Source organism: Lagenorhynchus albirostris, chromosome 9 (assembly GCF_949774975.1).
Source record: "Lagenorhynchus albirostris chromosome 9, mLagAlb1.1, whole genome shotgun sequence".
Classification (NCBI taxonomy): Eukaryota; Metazoa; Chordata; class Mammalia; order Artiodactyla; family Delphinidae; genus Lagenorhynchus; species Lagenorhynchus albirostris.
In genome coordinates this window covers 15,721,730-15,744,669 of record NC_083103.1, presented here as the reverse complement: position 1 = coordinate 15,744,669, position 22,940 = coordinate 15,721,730, and the positions used below count along the sequence as shown (strand labels likewise).

Below are 22,940 nucleotides of genomic sequence, written 5' to 3'. Positions count from 1 at the left end.
GCACTAAATGTCCAGTTCTGGATTCTGCTTCCTGTAGACGGAATTGCGTTAATAAGACTGAGTAGCTGGAATGGATGGTGAGAGCTGGTAGAGGTTACGTGATGCACACGGAGCTCTGGGATGACAGTGGAAAGAACTGCTCGGGGCGGGAATTGGAGAGAGGCTGGGGTGTGGGCAACATGAAATGTGATACTTTGCTGTCACCACTGCTTTCTTTGTCCATTGTCCCCTGAGATTCCAGTCAGTGGGGTTGGTAAGTGACTTCCCCAGCCAGTTGTCCTGTACAGACCTATTATTATTGCTGTTATTGTAAGTGTGTTTAAGAGTTGGGTATGACTTTTGGGAGAGGTGAATGGGATCTGAATGAGGTGACAGAGGGGCTGTTCAAAGGGAGTCCTCCTGGCTGTGATGTATTTTAAAACATGGAAAGTAGGGAAAGAGTACTTAGGACCCCAGAGGAAGGGTGGTGACTCAGGAACAGGATGCAGCTGATGTCCAGGAGGTGTGATTGTACAACATTGAGCACAGTGTCTCTGTAGAAAACGGACTTAGTAAACATTAGCTGTGGTTGATATTGTTATGAATATTCAATTACCCCTTTCCACAGAGCTTATCAGAATGAAGACCTTCTCCCTTTCTCATCATTTGACAAAATCCTTTGCTTTCAGGGCTCTGTTGGCTGGTGGTGGCTTTTCTACGTGGACTTACCGGCAAGGCTACGATGTCAGCATTCCTGTCTATAGTCCGCTGTCAGCCGAGGTGGACCTTCCAGAGAAAGGACCAGGGTGAGGAGCATTCGGCACAACAGGGTGTGCTGGGAGATGCCGGCGAGGGCCAAAGCATCGATTACAGGCCGGGGTCTTTGAGTCTACCATTTCCCTGCCTCACCCCAACTTTACTGATCCTTCAGTTCTCTCTCTCGCTCAGTCAGTTTTGAGTGCTGTCTGCCAGGGTTCCCAAATCAGAAATCTATGTGGTGTCGTCAACTCTTTCCTCTCCCTTACTTCCTGTATCAGAATAAGAAGTCCTATTGATTCTGCATCCTACGTATTCAATATTTTCTAGCTCTGTCTACCTCTCCGTCTCTCTGCACCCACCCTGCGCCAGGCGACTGTCGTCCTTCCTTTGGATTGCTGAAATGGCTTCCTCTGTGGTCTTCTGCCTCTGGTCTCGCGGTTCTCCAGTTTGACGGTTGGCATCACGTTGTTCTTGGGAAGCCCAGAGTCCTTAAAATGTCTTTCAAGACCCTCGACTACATGACCACTGTCTCCATCTCTAGCTTTTTTTTTTTTTTCCTTAGAATAAGCTTTGCTCTCTCAGTTTTTCTGGGCTGTAAACATTGTCTGGAAATCCTTTTCCTCATTTTCATCAGACTAATGACCTGCTCCCGTCCATCGTCCATCCCCAAGACCACCTCCAATTTTGATGATTTGCAGGAGGACCCACAGGACTCAGTGTGTAGTCATACTCGTGGCTATGTTTTATTACAGCAACAGGATGTAAATCACAGTCCCCAGAGAGCAAAGGCACATGGGGTGACGTCCGGGGACACCAGGGGCTTCCAAGGGTGCCCTCCCCTTGGCATCACACAGGAGGGGCTTACTTCCCCCAACACCAAGTTGAGACAACCGTGTGAAATGCTGCCCACCAGCTAAGCTCGTTAGAGATTCAGCGCCCAGGGTTTTTTTGGGAACGAATCCCATGGGCAGTCTCTGCGTAGCACGTGCTGTGCATAATTCCAGGCTCCCAGAAGGAAAGCAGGTGTTCAGTATAAACCCTGTTGTCTGTACAGTTTGGGCCCAGTGAGCCATCCTTACAGTTCTCCCCCCAAATCGAAGTTCTGTGCACCAGCCGAGGGCCAGCCTTTCGAAAAAGAGAGCCGTCAGTCTGTGTTAACTCTGCTCTGCACAAGGTGCTGCAGGCATCTAGTGGGTGGAGGCCGGCGATGCCGCTAAATCTCTATGATGCCCAGGGCAGCCCTCACTACAAAGACTCATTGGGTCCAAGTGTTGGCAGTGCTGCGGCCGAGAAAGCCTGGGCAAGACAGGGTGTGAGCAGGTGAGGAGCGAGTCTGGCAGGCCGGCTCAGCTGCCTCTGGGCCTCTTTCTTAAGACTGCTCGGACGAAACTCTCTTTATCGTGTCATCTCTTGAGTATAATCTAGCTCTCTCTCTTTTTTTAAAATAAATTTATTTATTTATTTTTGGCTGTGTTGTGTCTTCATTGCTGCGCATGGGCTTTCTCTAGTTGCGGTGAGCGGAGGCTACTCTTTGTTGCGGTGCGCGGGCTTCTCGTTGCGGTGGCTTCTCTTGTTGCGCAGCACGGGCTCTAGGTGCGTGGGCTTCAGTAGTTGTGGTGTGCGGGCTCAGTAGTTGAAGCTGGCGGGCTCTAGAGCGCAGGCTCAGTAGTTGTGGCGCACGGGCTTAGTTGCTCCGTGGCATGTGGGATCTTCCCGGACCAGGGCTCGAACCCGTGCCCCCTGCATTGGCAGGCGGATTCTTAACCACTGCGCTACCAGGGACGTCCCTAGCTCTCTTACATTGGTTTAGGACTGTCACTTCCCTTTAGACTTAATCCAGGGAAAAAAACATACCGAAAGGAAAAGATTCAGTGAAGCTGAAACAAAGGAGAGCAAACCACTCCGAACAGTAATTACCTTCAGAGAGTAGTTTCAAAGATTTACAGGCTGTTTTTTCCGTGGTGTTTTCTTGGTAACTTAATCTCTAATTTTTGTGTATAACTAGGCTGAAATTAACATCTTTAGATGGCTTAAGGCTGCAGTTGATTTCTAAACTTCTGATGTTCAGTAACTAGATAGAGTAGCGCTGTACCTTCAAGGGTAGCAGAAGGACACTAAAGGCTGCGATGGGCGTGGTCCTCCCCCTGCTGGCCAAGGGGTGGATTTCTACAGCCCAACTTAGACCCGCCGTCTCCATTTCCCCACTGGTTTTGCAGTCTGGCCCTGCAGTTGTGTTTCTTTTACAAACAACACTCCTCTCCCTCTGAAAAAAAGGGGGGAAAAAGCAAAGCAAAGCAAAGACAGGCTCCAGACTCATCACACTTTCCAGGGACTTGGGAGGAGGCAGTGTGGGTGACCTCGCGGCAACATTTGGGATCTGTTGCTCTTTGTGAGAGTTGCTTTTTAAGGGAATTCCCACACCTCTTGAGGGCTGCATAGAGTAGTAAGAGGCTTGTTTTTATTTTAAATCTCTCTCAATATTTTTCAATGGGAAGCTGAGGACTGCTGCTACTGATAGCTTCTTCTCACAGCTGTGTTGGCCTCAGCTGGAATTCTTGTCATTTTCTCTCTAAAAGGAACTAAATTGGGAGTTTACAACTGTTACTATTGAGGGAGACTTCGAGTTCTCAGCATGATTTTACTTAAGCTTCGATATCAGCACTGCTGGGAGGAAACATGAAAGTCATAGCTGGTAATTTTAGTCCTTGAAAGAAAAACAAATCCACCTTAAGATTTTGTTTGCTTAAAACTAAAATGGGCCTACTCCATCGACCAGCCATCTGCCGGGTCAGGGAGAGCCAGCATGCAGGCAGGGGGAACATTTTTAGACTCTTGTTCACATCTGCACATTTATGTAGAAAATGGTAGTGGTAGGTGGGGACCCAGGGAGCCTGGTGGCTGAGTGTCTAAAAATAGAACTGTGTTCTTAACAGTGAAATCCAACCCAGAGCCTTTCTTTACTCAAGAGTTTCTTTGAGCACCACATGTTAGCATCTGTATTTATTTCCCTGTCTATATAGATGGATCTCTCTCTCTCTCTTTCTTTCTCTCTCTCTCTCCCTCTTTCTCTCTCCCTCTCTGTCTGTCTGTCTGTCTCTCTCTCTCTCTCTCTCTCTCTCTGTGTCTACATGTATTGAAAACCATGCGTTCATATTGGTATCTTCAATTCCATCCAACACTGCAGGGGCATTCTGGTTTCTCTCTTTTTCCATATGTATATATATATTTTTTTTTTTTCCCACTGCGCCTCTTGCGGGATCCTAGTTCCCCAACCAGGAATCGAACCTGGTCCGTCGGCAGTGAAAGCGTGGAGTCCTAACCACTGGACCGCCAGGGAATTCCCTCTCTTTGCATATTTGTGATTCCCTTCTCTGACAGTGAGAAATCTGGCTCCCCTTATCCTCAGTATCTTATCTGATCAGCCCTCTTGTATGGGACCAGAATTCTGTCGCGTTGTTGCCGCTGCCCCCTCACTGCACAGATACCCTCTCCACGCCCACTCAGACTCTGACCCTCATGTAGCGCTCCTGCTCTCCCCATCACCCCGGGACAGATACCCTCCTCACCCTTCTTGAGTCTGACCACCCCCCCCCCACTGGAGTGATGCTACTCTTGCCATCACCCTCCCCCACGCTTTCAGCCTGCCCGGCCTCTAACAGTCTCCTGGGCTGCCCGGATGCCCCCCTAACCTCACCTGGTCTCAGCATCCCATGCTGGGGGGCCATAACTACCTCTACCCATTCCCCTGTCACTCTTTTAGGGAATCTCGTACTCTGTGCCAGGCCACCTCCCTGCTCTTCCCCCAAGTAGAAGCTCTCCCCCCACTAAGACTTCAGCATTCCCTGTGGGCGGGCCACCCCGCTGTGCAGAAGCACCCTCTTCCCTCCAGGACTCCAGCACTTTACCTCCTCCTGCATGGACACCCCCTTGGATACCAGCATGTTTATTCTTGTTCTTAGCAGCCCGGAGCACCAGTTTTATGTTGCTTAAATAGAAAATCTCCAGAAATCTCCAGCAAGTCCCAGGGCTCCAGGACATCCACCATAGAACCAGTGTCTTGGGAATTGGAAAGACCTTTAGAGGCCGTTCAGCTCTAACTTAATGTATACCTTTTGCTGTTACTTCTTAATGAAAAGTTTTCTGATTTGTCATAAAAAGGACTCAGCACCTCACAAGACAGTTCATTTCATTTTCAAATGGCTTTAATTGTTAAGGTGGTTTCCATGCTTGTCTTGAGAGTTTGACTGTAAATCTTCCTCCTGTTTAAACAGACAAGTTTGATTACAGAAATACTTTGAATGGAGGCGGTCTTCACTTTGGGATGATCTGAGAGTGCTCCCCGTATGTGATCTTCCCATCATAAGTCATCCCTCTGAAAATTAAAATTGCTTTTACAAAAGAAAAATAATTGAGGCTCAGGGCTGGGAGTAGAATTCAAGAGTCTGTTTCAGTGGCTAGAAGGAATACTTTTGGCTGTAAATATACAGTGTATTGTTCAATAAAACGTGATTTAGGGGGAAGTTGCCCAGGATGAGAGAAACCAGTCGCTACAGCTGATCCACACTGTCTCCCTGACGGGCTGCTGTTCCACGTCTCTCTTACCTCTGCTTGCCTCTACCCCGGGCTCTGGGTCTGCACTGCCGTCCAGGGCAGCTTTCTCAAATAGAACTTTCAGCGAGGAGATGATCTGTATTCGTGCTGTCAGGTGCCCACTGGCCACATATGGCTGTTGAGCAGTTGAAATGTGGCTAATGTGACTGCGGAACTGGATTTTAAATTTTAATAGATTTAAATGGTCTCACGTGGCTAACTGCTGTTGGGCAGTGAAGTTCTAGGGAATCTGCTTGTCCCTTTCTTTCCTCCCTGTGGTGTGGGCAATACCCTTTGCTTTTAGTTCAGCTATAGAAAGAAATGACCAGAAGAAATGGCTCTGAGGATTTGAGAGCCATGCACAGCTATGGGGACTGCTGCTCTGTTGAGCTGAATTGCTGGCAGGGAGAGTGTTCACCTTCTCAATCACTGCTCTGGGTCTTGTGGGCATGAAGCGTAATGCTTGGGAAGGTGCCACCTCCTCCGTTAGAGAATGATTATTCTTTGGCCATGGGTGGATGCATACGGTGTTCTCCAGCTGGACCCTCCAGATAAGCCTGAGAAACCGTGGAAAAGCAAAACAATTACCCTTTCTTTCTCCCAAAGCAAGAAGGAAAGCGGTGGGATGGGGAGTGGGGTTCAGACTGTGGCCTTTGGGTTGTTCCTCATGCATCGCTTCCTGTTATCTTCCCTGGTGGCAGTACCTAGAGAGGTGTACGTTCAGTATTTTCCCCGGTCTGTACCAGTTTGAGGTAGATTTGAGTGAGTCCTGCTTCTAGGTCTGATGGGGGTTTCATTTCCTCTGGAACCTGCTTTATATTCTTCCTTTCTTCTACAGTGATCCCTGCTGGTCCCTCAGCCCATGTCGTGTTTATGCTCTGTAACCTGTCTGCCTGCGGGAGGGAATGACTTACCATCTGGTCTCCCCAGAGTCTTCCCCCAACTCCTGGCTTACTCACTTTGTGCTCACGTTTTGTCTCTCGTGGAGATTAAAATGGCGCTAGCTTCTTGGAAGTCCTCCTTTCACTCCATTTTCCTGCTATCCGGATGTTAAGACTGGTTCTATCCCTTGGTGAAGATGGTTTTTTCCACTTGTTCTCAGTGCCCAGTCTGGTCTTCCCGAGTCCCTGTGGCCTTGAGGATGGGGATGTTGAGTGGCATAGAGTGCCACCCAACAGCCGGAAGCAGTCTTTCACCTTTTCTGCTTTCACAGCCACTGCTGTCCATTAAGACCCCTTGTTTTCCTGTTTGAAGGATGCAGCCCGCTCTCAGTTCCTTTTCAGAGCAGAGAGCTCATATAGAACTAATGGCAACATTTGATGTTCTTCCAAATAATCAACCAGTCAGTCCGTTTCTGTCTTTACACATATACATACACACACACGTAAAGCATGTTCCCTTAGCTCGGCATATTATAAGCATTTCCTCAAAACATTAAGAACTTTTCCCAAATGAAATCTTTAATGACGGCATGACGCTTCAGCATGTGAATGAGACATAGATTGCTTTCTTAGACTGTATAATATTTTAGATATTCAGCAATGCCGCAGAGTATAATTTCCCAAAAAGTCAAGGATGTGAATAAAGAAGGGTGAGAAAATACTTGTTGCTATTAAGTTTAATAACAAAGTTGGTCTCACCTTGACTCGCACAGCGGCTGCGAGGTCCCAGTCCCTCGTTTTGTCCTTCGTAGGCCACGGCGGTACTTCCTCCTGTCGTCCCAGATGGCTCTGCATCCCGAGTACAGAGAGGAGCTGGCCGCCCTCCAGGCCAGACACGGAGAAGCGGCGTTAGTCCTGGACAAGTGCACCAACCTCTCCGAGGGCATCCCCGCTGCCCGAAAGCGTTGCCACAAGCACCAGGTCTTCGATTACCCACAGGTGCTGCAGGTGAGTGCCACCCGGCTCCTCTCTCGGGGCTCGGCACAGGTCACATCCGCAAGGTGAAACTGACCCCAGCAGACAGGTGTTTCCCACGTTCAGCTAGCAGCACTCCCCAAGGGGAGAGGAAGACAGACTGCTCTTCACTGCAGCCATGGACCTCCAGGAGCTTTGGCATCTGTGTACTGTTTGTGCAAAGCTGCTTGGCCTGTGAGCGTTCCTGCTCCTTTCAGATCTTCATCTTACTGCAAAAGCACAAATCCCATAGATTTATAGAAAAGCCACATAGACAAAGCAGGCATATGTATTTTGCTTTTATCACTGTATTCATAATCCAGCCCAGAGAAACTTCCTTCTCGAAGGTGCAGCTTGTATCCTCTGACTGTGCCAACCCCCAAGGCCATGGTCAGCTTTTCCTGAGTGGGAGGTTTTTATTTTTTGTTACCGTTTTTGTCTCGTGGTGTTTTTGCCGCCCTTAGCATGTCCTACTGGTATTGTGGAAGTGGCAGGGCTTCCATAACCAGAAGCAGAGTAGTCCTTTTGGGGATGTTTTATAAGCAGGATATTTCACATTGCAAGGGCCTGGAGGCTAGGAAAGGAGAAATTGAGTTTTGTTCACTTAAATATTTAAAATACAGACAGGTTAGTTCAAGGAGAAATATCAAGGAGCTGGTGTGATTTTTTTTTTTTTTTTTTTTAAATCTCCAAAGAGTACTGGCCCATGCTGAGATTGTTAAAATACTTTCTTTCAAAAAGTGCTGCATCTCCTCTGGAATGTCTGACTGATAACAGTGGTGATGTGAGCACGAGTATTTATAGTAACCTTTGTCTAGACAGGAAAAATGGTTATCAGCACGTGTGTGCACATCTGGACACCGACTCTTTGGGGCCAGCTGAGCTGTCCACCTGCGCCTCCACCATGACTGATGCCCTTTTTCCACTCTTGCTGTTTTCTGGTTTATCCCCGGAGGAATTTGGCATGTTGAGTTTCTTCATATTTTTTCTGAACTTTCCTTTTCTCTAGCTTTAAAGATTAAACAGTGTTTTGTTTTTTAACTTTTTTTCCTCCTGAAGAGGCAAAAACTGGGAGAAACTGAGTATTAGAGATGGGGTCTTTTCTTATTTTGGTTGACTTATTGCAGCTGTTTCTTCTCGTGTACATGTCTCACTTTCCCAAACGTGTCCCACATCGAGTACAAGTTTGAGGCAGTGAACGAGGAAGAAATTTTTTGAGATTTTGCTTTTTGTTCGATGGATTGTTTCTAAATAGAACATATCTGTCTTACTATGTTTTCTAAGGCATTGCATTCATGAAGTGAATGTCTTCTATATGCAAAGCACACTTCTAGATGCCATAGGGAGTAGAAAGATAAAAGGAGATTTGATACTTTCTATTTAGGGGGTCCTCTAGGGAGACTGATAGGCCCAGATCAAATAATTCTATAACAAGGTAGGCGGAGGTAAGTGTTCTGAGCGCTGTGCAGCCACTGTGCCACAGTGTGTGTACACAGCACACTAGGACTGAAAGAATCCAGCCCTTGCAAAGTCACGTTGTTGAGTGTCCAGAGGAAGACGTAGACGTGTGTTGTGAACATTTTCAGAATGCCAGCAGTGGAGGCATTGCGCTGATACTGGAGAGTGGAAAACCAGAACATTGCAGCCACTTAAGCTTTTCAGTCTTACTGGTGTGACCTGTTACCTTTCAACATTTTTGGTGTTGCTTGGCTTCAGCCCTTGAGAGAACTTCATGGTCTGCCGGGATCAGAGTAAGTGGATCAGTGAAATTGGTATGTAATCCCTCCCTCTGCCTGTATTCCTGCAGGAGGCTACTTTTTGTGTGGTCCTTCGAGGAGCTCGGCTGGGCCAGGCGGTGTTGAGTGACGTGTTGCGGGCCGGCTGTATCCCAGTTATCATTGCAGACTCCTACATTTTGCCTTTCTCTGAAGTTCTTGACTGGAAGAGGTGGGTGTTACCTTCTGATAAACTTTACACCAAGAGTCCTGCATGGATTAGATTTTAAAAGTCCCCCCAGCAATTGTAACGCATAGCTAGGTTGGAGAACTACTCCTTCAGACTGTTTTTGCTATATTTTCCATAAGGAAAGTTAGTCCGTTGGCCTGGAGCCGAGGTTGGCCAACAGGCCTTTGGGCCAAATATGGCAGGCTGCCAGTGTTTGTAAATAAAGTTTTATTGAATCACAGCATACCCATTCATTTACACATGATCTTCGGCTGTTTTTGAGTGACAGTGGCAGAGTTGAGTACTGTAGTTTAAAATGACAGAGATTACGTGGCTTGCAAAACCTAAAATATTTACCATCTGGCCGTTTACCCTTGACCTAGAGCAGTGGTTCTCAGCTGTGACTGTAGAGTGTACTCACCTGAAGAACTTTTAAACACATACCTGGGCCTTGTCCTCAGGACTTTTGAAGCTCCATGGGCAATTCTGATTTGTAGCCACCGTTGAGAACCACTGCTCTAGAGTCTGTTGAATTTGCATGAAGTGCTGGCTGGAGGCAGAGCGCCTGCACACGGGTGAAAGCTTAGAAACACTCCCAGTGGATGGATGGACACGCGTGCGTCCTGCCTGGACATGACTGTCAGTGCTGTGCTTCATGGAGTAGTCTGCTCGTCTCTTGTTGTTTCATTTCCCCAGGACATTGGAGGTTAAAGGTTTTTGAAAGCGAGTTCCTTTTGTACATACCTCTCAGGCTTGTCTTTGCCTCAAATGCTTAATTGCTTTCTCCTCTCCCACTTTTTTTTTTTTTTTTTTTTTTTTTTTGCGGTATGCGGGCCTCTCACTGTTGTGGCCTCTCCCGTTGCGGAGCACAGGCTCCGGACGCGCAGGCTCAGCGGCCACGGCTCACGGGCCCAGCCGCTCCGCCGCACGTGGGATCTTCCCGGACCAGGGCACGAACCCGTGTCCCCTGCATCGGCAGGCGGACTCTCAACCACTGCGCCACCAGGGAAGCCCCTCCCACCTTTTTTGATACCCTGTTCAAGCCTGGTCACCACAGGTATTTGAACAATTTAAGTAGCATTCATTCATGTGTACATTCATTTATCTCACATTTACTGGAAAGCCTACCGTGAATAATACAGGCTCTGCTCTTAAGGAGGTGAGAATCCAGTGGGGAAGACAAACCCACAATTATAGTATTGTATGCTAAACGCTGTAACAGATGCATGCAGGGGGTGCTATGGAAACGCAGAACAGGGAGGGAGCCCAGTTCAGCCTGGAGGAGGAGGGTGTGTGATTCTCTGTGTCCTGGAGAAGTGATGAGCCACTTCCAGTCACTTATTCATCTGTGGAAATATGTATTGAGCACCCTCTCTTTGCCGGGTACTGTGTTGCGTATGGGGATACAAAGATGATCAAGGTCAGGTCTTGCCTCTGAGAAGCTCTTAGTCCAGTGGTGGGAGATAGACAAGTAAGCCAGTGATTACCAGATGCAGAGCTGAGATGCAGCCCTGGCTGGATGGGATGCTTGGAGGGGGAGGAAGAGACACATACCCTTGCTGGCTGTGGGGTCGGGTAGGGCTTCTCAGAGGCAGTGACCCTGAGCTGAGTCTGAGAAGATGTTCATTCCTACGAGGATCTAGATGTGCTTGGGTAGTTGTAATTAGGGATAAGTGGTGGAAGGGCTCTGGATTTGAAGACAGAAGGCTGGGGTTCAGATAACCAGCTCTATTCCTGGCTAGCTTTGTGATCTTGCCAATCATTTAACCTTTTTGAGCCTCAGTTTTCCCATCTGTATGGTAGAAATCATTTACTTATTTAACAAGTATTTATTAAGCGCAATTGTGCTAGGCAATATGCCAGGTGCTCGGGTATGCTGGTGATTGGGACCAGACATGGTTCCATCCTAATGGACTAGGCTAGTGGGCGGAGGGGGTCTCAGGTTTTAATAAATTAACCTAGACGAATGTAATGACCAACTCTGCTGAATCCATGAAGGGTAAGTCGTCATCGAGCCCTCTCTCCCTTACCCAGCATCTCTAATCTGGTGGCACGTCCTGCTGGCTCTGCTCCCTCGTCACTTTCATCACTTCCTCTCTCTCAGCATCCCTTGCCTGGACCCTGCAAGGGGCCCCAGCTGTTCTCCCTGCTTCCGCTCCTGCTTTCTGTAGTTTGTTCTAACTCTTCAGGCAGAATGATCCTGTTGGAACCTAACCAGATCGTGCCGTGCCTTCCTGACCCCTTCTGTGGTTTTCTATCTCAGTGAAAGCGTAAGTCCTTAAATGGCCAGGGAGGCCCCAGAGGCTTTGCTGTGACCCTCCCTCCCCTGTTTCTCTTCATTGCCTGGTATTCTCCACCTCCTTTACTGTGCTCCTGCCACACTGGCCTCCTTGCTGTTGCTGGAACGTTCCCGACGTTCCCGACACCCTGCTTCCTCAGGGCCTTTTGTTTATTGTTCCTCCTGGAACGCTCTCCCTCGGCTGTTCCCCTGGGCCTCTCACTCCCTGGCCTTCCTTCCATGTCTGATTTGTTCACTGTTGTATTGCCAGGACCTAGCACATAGTAGGGGCTCCATAAATACATGCTGAGGAAATGAATGGATTGGGGAATGTAGCTGAAGGAGAAGAGTCATTGTTAATTCGGAGCGGGCAGTGAAGAGTGAAGAAGAGTACCAGGCCGGCAGAATTGGACACGCCGAGCCCTTGCGGTTAGGCAGGGTGTGGTATGTTCAGGAGACCGAGAGGGGACCTGTGTGGCTGAAGCACAGTGGGGAGTGGGCCGCGGATGGGCGCGGAATGGAGAGGCGCTGGGGAGCTGGGGGGCTGGTCAGCCCTGAGAAAGGGGCACGGAGGAGGGACTGCTCCCTGCCAGGACCGTGGGGCTGAGGGTAGTTTGGGTGTTGGTGCTTCTGCTTGTGAGAATTAAACGAGAAATGTACGTAGCAGTGCTTTGTGTACGGGCTGCGCGTCCATCAGTTGTTTTGCTCTTGTCTCTAGGGCGTCTGTGGCTGTGCCAGAAGAAAAGATGTCAGAGGTGTACCGTATCCTGCAGAGCATCCCCCGAAGACAGATTGAAGAAATGCAGAGACAGGTAAGGGGCCAGGCAGCCCTGTGGGGGAGGGGCGTGGGTGACGTGGCTGCTTGGGTACAGAGCGATGGCTGCTGAGTGCGGGAGTGGGATTTATTTCCTCCGCTACACTGACCAGCCAAACTTAAAAGAGGAAAGCAGCGTCAGGGAGTTGCATCACGTAAGGTTTGGAATAATAACGATCAGAGATTCAGAAATGCTCCTGAGGTAAGCGTGCTGTGATGCTAGGGTCACACCTCAGCGGTATGCTCGGGACACAGAGCTGCCCCTCTCTGGAAGGTGGTTTACACGGCAGGTGAGGGTTCTGGTGACTGAGGTGGCTGTGGAAGCCAGCACGTTTCAGGGTGATGCTTCTGAGGAGGCTTGACCCCGAGAGTGTCTTGGTGTCAGCTGGCCTGGATCCCCCCTTCAGCGGCCCTCGTGATTAGGAGGTGCCCTCCTCTCCCCAGAACACGTACACCCTCCCTCTTCCCCTCCCAGGTCTCTCGTCTACCTTCTGATGCCCCTTCCCCTGGGCTGCTCTCCACTGTCTAACGCATCCACCATGTGTCCTGTTTAGTCCTTCTGCCGTTTCTCTCTCCCAAAAGAAGTTTAGTTGGGCTTAAATGTGAAACAAGTTAAAAACTGAAAAAAGACTATCCCAGTATTGGTACTGTGCATGTTGTCTCTATTTCTTTTATTCCTTTCTTTTTTTTAAAAAAATTTTTATTGGCGCATAGTTGATTTACAGTGTTGTGTTAGTTTCTACTGTACAGTGAATCAGTTATACACATACATATATCCACTCTATTTATTTATTTTTTTGGCCGTGCTGTGTGGCATGCAGCGCAGCATGTGGGATCTTAGTTCCCTAACCAGGGACCAAACGCCCCCTGCATTGGAAGCACAGGGTCTTAACCACTGGACCGCCAGCGATGTCCCTCTGTTTCTGTTTTGTAAATAAGTTCATTTGTACCATTTTTTTTGGATTCTACATATAAGTGATATCATATGATATTTGTCTTTCTCTGTCTGACTTACTTCACTTAGTAAGATAATCTCTGGGTCCATCCATGTTGCTGCAAATGGCATTACTTCATTCTTTTTTTATGGCTGAGTAATATTCCATTGTATATATGCACCACATCTTCTTTATCCGTTCATCTGTTGATGGACATTTAGGTTACTTCCATGTCTTGACTATTGTAAACAGAGCCGCAGTGAATACTGGGGTGTATGTATCCTTTCAGATGATGGTTTTCTCTAGTTCTTTTTTTTTTTTTTTAATGGATTTTAACAAGTTTTTATTTCTATCAAAATTATCTGTGTAGGTGCTGAGCTGGAGAAGAGGTTTGGAGGGCTCTCAGCGTTGAGGATGTAACTGCCCCGTGCACCCCTGTGTCTAACCTTGTCCCAGGAACGAGCCTCAAGCCTCTGTCTGGGCTGGGGCAGGGCAGTCACCCAGCTGTGTGTGGAATGGGGAGGAATTCTGGGCTTCTAACTGCTTCTTAAATACATTTTCCATCTGTCCTCCTGCCCTGAGCACTGCCTTTTCCCCTGAGTCTCTGCAGCGGAACCCAGATTTTTCTCAGCTGATCTAGGATGCGCTCTCTTGGGCCTATAGCGTCAGCTACCACCTTTCCTTCTGCTTTTCCGCTTCCACATTTTGTTGCTGTTATCTCCTCCCCCGTTCTCTTTATCTTTCAGTGATTATGCCTTAATTTTTAAAAATTCCCCTTAATTGTCATTTTAGGGTTTTAGGAGGGAGTTAGTGAATGTGGTCAGTCCCCCTCTTTATTTTGGTACCGAGCTTCTTAAACCAAAGAGATGACACATCACACAGTAATGAAGTCTGTAGGTTCTTACCCCAGCCTGCCTGTGTTGAATGCCAGCTTGCCCAGTTACTAACTCTGTGCCTTTGGCCAAGGATCTGCCTTCTCTGGCCCTCAGTAGCCTCATCTGTAAAACATTTTGGTGTTCTGATTTGAAACCAAATCACAGGTTGAGTTTAGCCTCCCTGAAGTTTTTTCATAGCACACCCATGTTCGTTTTAAGTTTCTGGGCTTCCCCGTGTGTTACTTAACTCCTGACCTCATCTGAGTTTTAGTGAATTAGGAAGTCAGTCTAGAGATCTCTATGTTCTTGATCTAAACCTGTGATTCTTACAACTCATGTAGAAGAAAATGCTCCTTGAAGGGCGCTGGTATTTATGCTCTTTGTGTTTCTTTTTATGGCATCTTGATTTGTTAACATAATTAAATAGAAAATCATCTGCTAAATCAGATATCATCTTTTTCTAGATTTAGTCTAAAAGGCTAAGAAAACACTGGGTAGGTAAAAATGAGCAAGTTCTGTCCGGTTACCTTCTCCCCCCGGCCACCTTCGTGTTGGAAAGAGAATCACTTAGTTCCCAAGCAGAGCTCCCACTGTCAGCTCACAGAATGCCCTTGTTTTCCGGGAGCTTGGTTTGGGAACCATAGGTCTGAGACGAGCCTGGCCGGCCTTTTCGGTGACAGGCTTGGAATCAAAGAACCGTTGAGATGGAATGACTAAAGGTTACTTAAAACAGTGTACTTTTAGGTTATTTTGGTTCAAAGAGACACACTTGGAGTCAAAAGACTCGAGTTTGAGCCCTGGGTCTGTCCCTGTTAATTATACAACCATGACAAGTTACCAAAGCTCCTTGGACTTTCCTTTCCTCATTTATGAAATCAAGGCGTTGGCTAGAACATCTCTCATGTTCCATTCAGCTGTTAAAAAACGCTGTGAAACTCTTGTCCTTGACAACATTAATAATTAAGTGGTCATCTCTTTCCCATGACCACCTCCTGTCATGAGGGCCTGTTACTGTCTCTGGTGGTGAATAACCTACATTATGTCAACTTGGAGGATAAAGGCAGTCTTGGTACTTTCCTGCCTCCCGTTTCTAAATCTCCCTCTGCTTGCTGATGCCCCTTTTCTCTGTGCTGTTTTCAGACCTTCTGGCACTCTGCTGCCATGCCCCGTTTAGTCCTGCTCCCCTTTCTCTGAATATTCTACATCTCCAAAACGACCTCTTTTCTTCTCCCAACCTCACATTTCTAGACTGGACTGATCTCAACTAAAGGTGAGATTATCTGGTTGAAGCAATTCCCAGATAGCTATAAAGGATGAATAAGTTCAGCTGCCAGATGCCAGCAGTACACCTGTCTCCCAAGTTGTGACAACTGGCAATGTCTCTAGACGTTACCAGATGCCCCCCATGGAGCAAAATTTCTGTGATTGGGAACCACTTTTCTATTGATAGTTAATCATCTCTCTCTTTTGTCCTTTCCCGAATATGCTTGTCATTTTGCCTTCTGTATACCCTCCATTGATTTAATCTGACCTTGGCAGGAGTAACTGAAAAAATAGCACACACTTGGTTCTGGAAAGTTTTTACACCTTAGTGAATTCTCTTTAGGGAGGTCAAATTTGAGTCTTTTTGTAAGACAGGCATAAACTTTTAGGGGAAAACCTGTTGCATCGGTAGCTGATACCTTGGAACCCCTGGTTGATCATGTTAGAATGAGCTGAGACCGAGGAACAGAGGGTCTGATTTTCTTGCTCAGCAACTCAGAACCGGCTCAAGGGCCTGCGTGGACAGTTGTAGCCAGCAGAGGGCTCCATCCACTTTTAAGTGACTGATTTTCCTTTTGAGTATTTGTTTCCAAGAAGTCCTAAGTGCTGTGAGCTACGTTGACATTGTCCTCAGAGCCGCTCTCTCGAGACCCGCTCCTTCCTGCACTTAGCACAGGATTCTGCTCTCCTGTGATGGAATAGAGCCAGAGTTTCTGAATTGACCCCAGAGATGTGGGGTGGGATCTCGGTGACGAAGGTATTGCAGTAACTTTTTGCAGCTTAGAGTTCAGGGGCTATAATCTGATCGATGAATACATGGTGAAAATCCTTAACATGACTCGGGAGTTAGGATGTACCAAGAGAGAAGGATATTCTGCCTGACAAGGAAACCTAATTAAGTTTTCCACCTGACCTTAGATGCGCTAGTGAAGCAGCCATAACGTTAAATGCAGGGCTAGACCCTGAAGTAAGAGCTGGGGTCAAGCTAAGATTTTTGAAGTACAACCTGCATCTGTGTCATCTACACCTAAAGGCGAACAGCCAGCAGTACTGGCATATATGGCATTGAAAGAGCTGGGGTGGCTTATGGGGTTTTTTGTGGTTAAGTTAAAAACCAGTTCCTTCAATGAGAGGTTAATAGTTACAGCAGTATAAAGCCAACTCACCAGACAGCCTTTAATTGTCCTGTGAGCTAAATTAACTAGTTAATTAATTCAGTGCAGCCGTAATTATGTGTTTCCCCCAAGGGGAGATGATGGGAGATGATAAGCAACCTGTGATCCCCACCCACAGAGGCCTGACAGCCATCTTGGGGATATGTGGGAATAAGCCTGAAGAAAGCTGAGAAGACGGTGCACGTTTCCCAAAGGATGTCAGGGGTCTGACATGGGAGGAAGTACGGGTTAAAGCTGTTAGGGACAGCTTTATTGGGGAGGTAGCATTTGATGTAAGCCTTAAAGATGAGGAGTCCCGTCAACCATCTTTCTCACGTCGGAAACCAGGAAGAAGTATTTTTCTATAGTCATACGGAACATTCACATCCCCAGTCTCCCTTTGACTCACGATGGAAAAGAAAGCAATCTGGGATATTGGAGGGCTGAATAGACACTGGACTGTATAGTTAGAACTGTTTGTGTGGATAGGGGGGAAGGCGTAAACGGATCCCCAGTTTATCTGTTGAGCGGAGTTTCCAAACATTCTTTTATTGGTCAGTGGCTCCACCAGCAGTGACCTCTAACCTCAGCCACACTAGGAGGTGGAAGTCAGGAGCCTGCCTTGCCTTTGAACTCTTCTTTGTACTCAATTGACTGGGAGCCTTTGAGGTGGCAGAAACATTCAGCATCTTCTTTGCTCTATCTCTCCTTTAATGCTTGGCTAAGTTAAAATATCCGTTTCTTTTCAGTCTATTACACTGACCCATCTCAGTCTGCCTTCATATTTTCCTACTAAGCCTACCAAATATTTGTGCCATGGAGGAGTACTTGAAGGTATAATGGGCTGATTAGGAAAAAGAACACTTCCATCGAAGAAACTGTGGTACCCTCACCTAGCAGGACTGTAGTTAGGTGTAGCTGTGCCGGAGGAGAGAGCAGAAGAGACCACAGAACAGTAAGTGCGTGTGTGTCCACCAGAGCTCATGCATTTTATTCAGGGGAGAGCCCCGACAGGAGGCTGTGATTTCAGCACATTAAATTATCCGCTTTCCATAGCCATAGTAGTCTAAAAGTGACAAATTTGAAAGAGAGAAAGACTACACCTGAGGGTCTGTGAGATGGGTCATCTGCCAGTCAGGCATGAATAGAGAAGACGGAAAAGCTATTTTAGAAATAGAACTCTCAGCACTTTGGATGTATGCAGACCGCCGTGTGCGCTTCACGATATGGGCGCGTCATTGTAAGATGGCGGAATTCCTCGGTTCAAAGAAGTATGCGTGTGTTTGTTTGTTTTTCATCTTTTGGATTTCTTGCATCCAAATGAGTCTTCCCATCACTTTGAACATTGAATATAGTTTCTGTTTCATCCCCTTGAAGATGTTACTGATGGGCATCTTCAAACTGAGGAGATACAGAAATGGCTCTTCTTGGTGATGCCCTGCAGTCTTTAAGTGAGGGTTTAAATTTTGTTTAGCATATATATATTTTTAAAAAATATTAGCTTTCATGTAAAATATTTTATAAAGTTTTCTATCTAAAATATTTGTTTTTATTTTTTAAGAAGGTTTTGTGATTCACTTAAAGGTGTAAACCCTCGGGTATCTAGAAGCCTCAGCAGTCCAGAGGGATGTGTTCTCTGAGGGTTCCCTATGCTGGTGGCTTGACTGTTGTGTCCATTGATGGCTACCTAGCAGTCTGTGTCCATTTCTCCCTCCCTCCCTCCCCCTGCTCCCCCCCCCAACACACACACAGTTTACAAAGCAAACTCTGTAAACAGAGTAGTGAGATAGGCAGCGAGAGGAGTAATCCGAATTTTTTAATGTGAGGAAACTGAAGAGAAGAGATGTAAAGTGATCCTCCCGAGACCACACAATATGTAAGGGACAGACAGGGAACATACTCTTTTGCTGCCCACAACTTTATTCAAATTATAAGGCTTTGTGGCCTGGATCGAGGCTGAAAATCAGGATGCCCTTCCCAGGAAGCAGTTCAGGCTAACTGCTTATGGGATAGTCTTCCCCAAAACGTGGTTGCTTGAGACACTTGGGACTGGACACATCCCTGGAAATACGTTATGAAGAATGTGGAAAAGATTTCACTTCTCATTTCCAGGATCAATATTATAATGTCTGTCACTCTTATCCCCCCCACTGTGAAACTGAAAATTTTCTAATATATATAAACTGAACTCTCAGGGCTTTTAAAAAACGCCAAGTGTTCCCTGCTTCCCTTCCTCCCCCCCCCCCCCCCCCCCGCTCTCCAGTCCCAACATGCCACTCCAAGCTCTATTTCCCCATCCCTACTTTTGTACTTGCCCTAAAAAAAGCTACTGGATCACTTACCCTTCAACAAACACACTGACCTGATCCCTGGAGTTCTCCCTGTGAAACAGACAACCATGGTCTGATACAAAGGCAGGCTCTTTGGCCAGCGGGAGAGCCTTGGGGAAGAGTGTGATTACGGGATATTTTGAGTTTCATAATTTTGTTTCAGTAGCACTGTATACTCTGTTGGAGTTTTCCTGAATGTATAAATCCATGTTGTGAAGGAGACCGGTCAATGTATGTTTAAAGTAGGATAAAACAAGGACTCATTTAATCGAAACTCTTAAGGAAGAGCATTTTTATGTGTTTAACTTACCTTTTTTTTCAACTTCAGTATTAAGAACCTTATTGGAAAAAGACTCTTGCCAAGTATCTGATGGGAAGCCAAGAAAAGCATTTTAATAGAACTGTCTCAAATTTATAGTGCACTAGGGCCTGTAAATAAATTTCCCTGTCTTTAAGGTATGGGCTGATTTGCAGTTATTTTGTATAGCTTCTGAGATTTAAATCCTTACAGTCCAGATGGAGAGACCATAAAGCTGCTTTCCTTGGCAACCTGGGCATACCTTGTCCATGGCGAGCATCACGGGTAGTAGATGGAGCTCTGACTGTAAATGCTCGCTTATTGTATTGTGATGCCAGTTTTAACTGGTTTGGCGACTTTTCCTAGAGCAGCCCACCTAAATATTCTCTAAATCTAGGAGAATTAGAGTCCTTGATTTCATAGTGCAAACCCGTCAAATGAATATGTATTGAGTACCTGCTTTGTTCCTAGAATGGTATGGGCACACTGAGGGAGATTTTTGAAAAGGGAGGGAGAGAGGGACACAGATCCTGTCTGTAAGAAAGGCCATCAGGGTGCTGGGAGAGTACTTTCAGTAGTGTATGAATGAAGAGGCCAGAAGTGCTCTCACTCAGTCGTACTGTGGAGAGCCAGGAACGGATCAGGAGGTGAAGGGGGCTTCACGACTGGCTGGCCTCGAATAGGGAGAGAGAGGATGCTCTGAGAGGTACTGACCTTCTCCCAGAGGTTGGCTTCTGTGGGAAAGACTCTGTAGGTCAGATGGAGCAGCCCGAGGGGGGGCATTGGAATCCCAGGAGCAGAGAACTTTGTAGGGAGTTAGAAGGAAGGGAAGGTCAGTGACAAGTGGAGAGTAATGAAAGGATGTGTGATGAGAGGGGAAAGCAGTATCAATTAAGGAGATTGAGGGAAAAAAATCAAAGAGCTGGAAGGGACCTTAGAAATTATTCAACCCCTTTCTCATGTTTTATAAATGATGTGTAAACCCTAGAGTTCAAGTGATCTTGAGAATTGCTAGGGTCAGAGCTGAGCCTACCCTTGAACCCAGGTTTTCTGATCCCAGCCGATGATTTTTTGGGGTAAAGAGGGACATTGGGTACTGCAGTATGTTCCAGACTGAGGGTCTCATGATTCATTAGTGGATCATGAAGTCAGTTCAGTGGGTCTCGACTGGCATTTTATTTTTTAAAAATGAAAGATAATAGAAAGATACTAAATTATGACATAGCAAGGGTAAATATTTCCTGAAGCCTTTGTTTCTTTTGTATGAATGCGCATGGTGAGTTGCAGTATAAAATGTATTTGTATGTTTCTTAGTGGGGGTCCCAGTCCAGAAAGTTTGAGAAGTGTTGGTAGTGGAAGCCACATGGGCTTTTGACTCGGAGAGACCTGAATTTGCATCCCAAGCTGTGGTGTCTTGTCTATCAACTTCGTGAGTGTGGGCAAATTACCTAGCTTTGCCAAGCATCAATTTTTTTATCTCAGACCTGGGGATAATAATACGATAGAGCAATTGTGTTGATTAAGTGAAATCACTGACTTAAAGCATCTAGATTTTGGTCCTCCTTCTGGCCATCATCTGGGAGCGCTCCGCCTGGGTCTGTGTCTGAGGCTGGCAGGAGCCTCCTGGTATGGAGCTTGGTCTTCAGGAACCACAGTGAGTTACCAACGTGGATGTATTATGCATTTGCTTCTGGGCTTGGAAACTTGAAACAGAACTTTTTCCTGTGGGTCTGGTGTACTTTCTTCATCTTGGCATGGAGGGAGGGTCACCTCTCTGTTTTTCTGTTAGGATCAGGATGGCTTATGAAAATCAGTGGTTCTCTACCTGGCCTTAAAAAAAAAAAATTCATTGGCACATTTGGATAAAGTACTATTACTTTTTCCCATTTCCAATGAGAAAAGTTTTCGTACTGAGTCTCTGCCCACCCTACTACCCCCCCTTTGAGCATGTTCTCTGCTAGATCATTTATTCATTTTTTGAACTAGAAGATTAAAAAATAAGCTTAAAGAGAAAAGTCAAAATCAGAATTGACATTTGGGTGGTGAACAGTTGAAGATCTAGAGTTTTACTAGGTACGTACTAAAAATAAAGGAAATTTTTATGTGAATTTAAGAGGACCGGTCAGATACCTCTTAGGAATAGCTGTTGTTCACCTCCTACTGAAAGGAGAATGAAAGAATATGGTTTTCCTTGTTCTCTGCTGCTTCCCTTCCCCTCTCCTCCTCCTGCTGCCTCTGCCGCCCTTCCCCCATCCCTTTCCAGTCAGCTCCATCCCATATTTGAAATCCCGCTGGAGAGCGGAGACGAGCGCTTCATCCCCAGATGACTTGGGCCAGGGGCTAAAACACTGCCATAAATCTGCAGCTCATTTTAATGCCACGTTAAAACAGTGTGAGCGGCTGGTTTCCGTGGCCCCTGCCCTCTTTCTTTATGGGCTTCTTTGGCTCTTCTTTATAAAGAGGCCCTGCGGAGTCATTTTAAAGTTCTTATCAGTTTGCTGACAGGTATATGGGCCCTTTTGCCGAGTCCAGGAGCTCTGGCAGGCGTGTGAAACTTCTGATATTAAAATTGAAGAAAAATGCCAGGCAGAAGGGATTGGGTAGCACAGCGGTGATCTGGAGGGAAAAGTCTAGCAAGATAATTAACCTCTGCAGGTCCGGAACTTCGCCCTTGGCCGGATACCTGGCTCCTGGTTGGTGGGGGCAGGGCAGCCAGGGTTAGGCAAGGGAGGGTTTTTCCAAGGGCTTTTATTTTTATCCCCTGATTAGAAATGCCGTTCCGCTGGTAGTTTGTGCTTTCAGGCTTCAGCAGGCGAGCTGGGCAGCCCTGAAGGGCTAAGGGAGCAAGCTTTACAATGTAGCTTTTTTCCTAAAGGCCATCTGACTGGCTAGACCTCTGCTCACACGTCTCTGCCAGCTCCAGCTCGCTGTCTCTGTGCCCACGGCGTCACTGTTAGCGAATTCAAAGGGACTTTCGTCAGTCTGCTTCACTGCCCCTTTTAGACCAGGTTGCTAACCCCCAGTAATCCTCCCAGACTGCTTTGTGGAAGCGCCAGGCCCTCTATAAATGTCAGCCCGCAGTGCTTGGCCCTTCGTACCCTCTCGGTTACAGAGAGGTGGACTGGAAGCTGCTCCTCCCTCTCTTCCACCACTTTTCCTTTCTCTCTTCGCTGGAAAACTCTAGCAGCAGACAGCTGAGGGCAAGGAAAAACCATTACCTGGATCCAGGCCAGTGGCTTGATGGAGCCTCAAAATCGCTGGCATCTCCTGACCAGAATGTTTTTCCAGGCGTTTCAAAAAGTACATCCTCACCCTCCTTCTGCTTTCAGCTTTCCAGCCTTGATTCCAGACGGCTGGCTGGGTGCATTATGCCCCAAGAATCCACTTTATATCTGTCTGCTCTTCTTCACCTAACTAAAGCTTTCAGGAAGAGGGTAGTAGAGATAAGCAAAATCCAGTGGACATATATTTTTAACTGCTCGGCACCCTTTTGGCACAAACACATTATTTTCCCTTTTTCAAATAGTTTTGGACATGAGTACTTTTGCAAGTGTGTTCAAGTTAAAATAGTCATTTAACTTGAGGTTGAGGCAAAAGCAAGGAGTTTTTGTAGTAAGTTGGTCAAATGATATAGCTGTTGATCTAGGATTGATGATTTTCATGGAGCAAACAATAAAAAATACTGGTTTGTTTTATTACTCATGTAGCTCCTGTGGGGAGAGTAATTAGGTATAAAAACCAAACAAGCAATAAAACAAAATAAAATGCCCCAAACTCCAAAGCAACAGAACTACTATTTTGTACATTTCTGACAAATTGATATCCT

The 22,940-nt window shown here is 46.6% G+C and overlaps 1 protein-coding gene across 5 annotated transcripts in view; it reads left to right on the top strand.

Annotated features, from left to right (window-relative positions):
• Window positions 1–22,940, top strand: part of EXT2 (exostosin glycosyltransferase 2) — a 137,983-nt gene that overhangs the window by 24,722 nt on the left and 90,321 nt on the right. For all 5 annotated transcript variants that reach the window (XM_060159356.1, XM_060159354.1, XM_060159353.1 and 2 more), the window contains 4 exons: window positions 669–785; window positions 7,022–7,217; window positions 9,031–9,170; window positions 12,164–12,257. In XM_060159356.1, coding sequence (XP_060015339.1) covers window positions 669–785; window positions 7,022–7,217; window positions 9,031–9,170; window positions 12,164–12,257 — 547 coding nt within the window. The remainder of the gene's footprint in view (window positions 1–668; window positions 786–7,021; window positions 7,218–9,030; window positions 9,171–12,163; window positions 12,258–22,940) is intronic.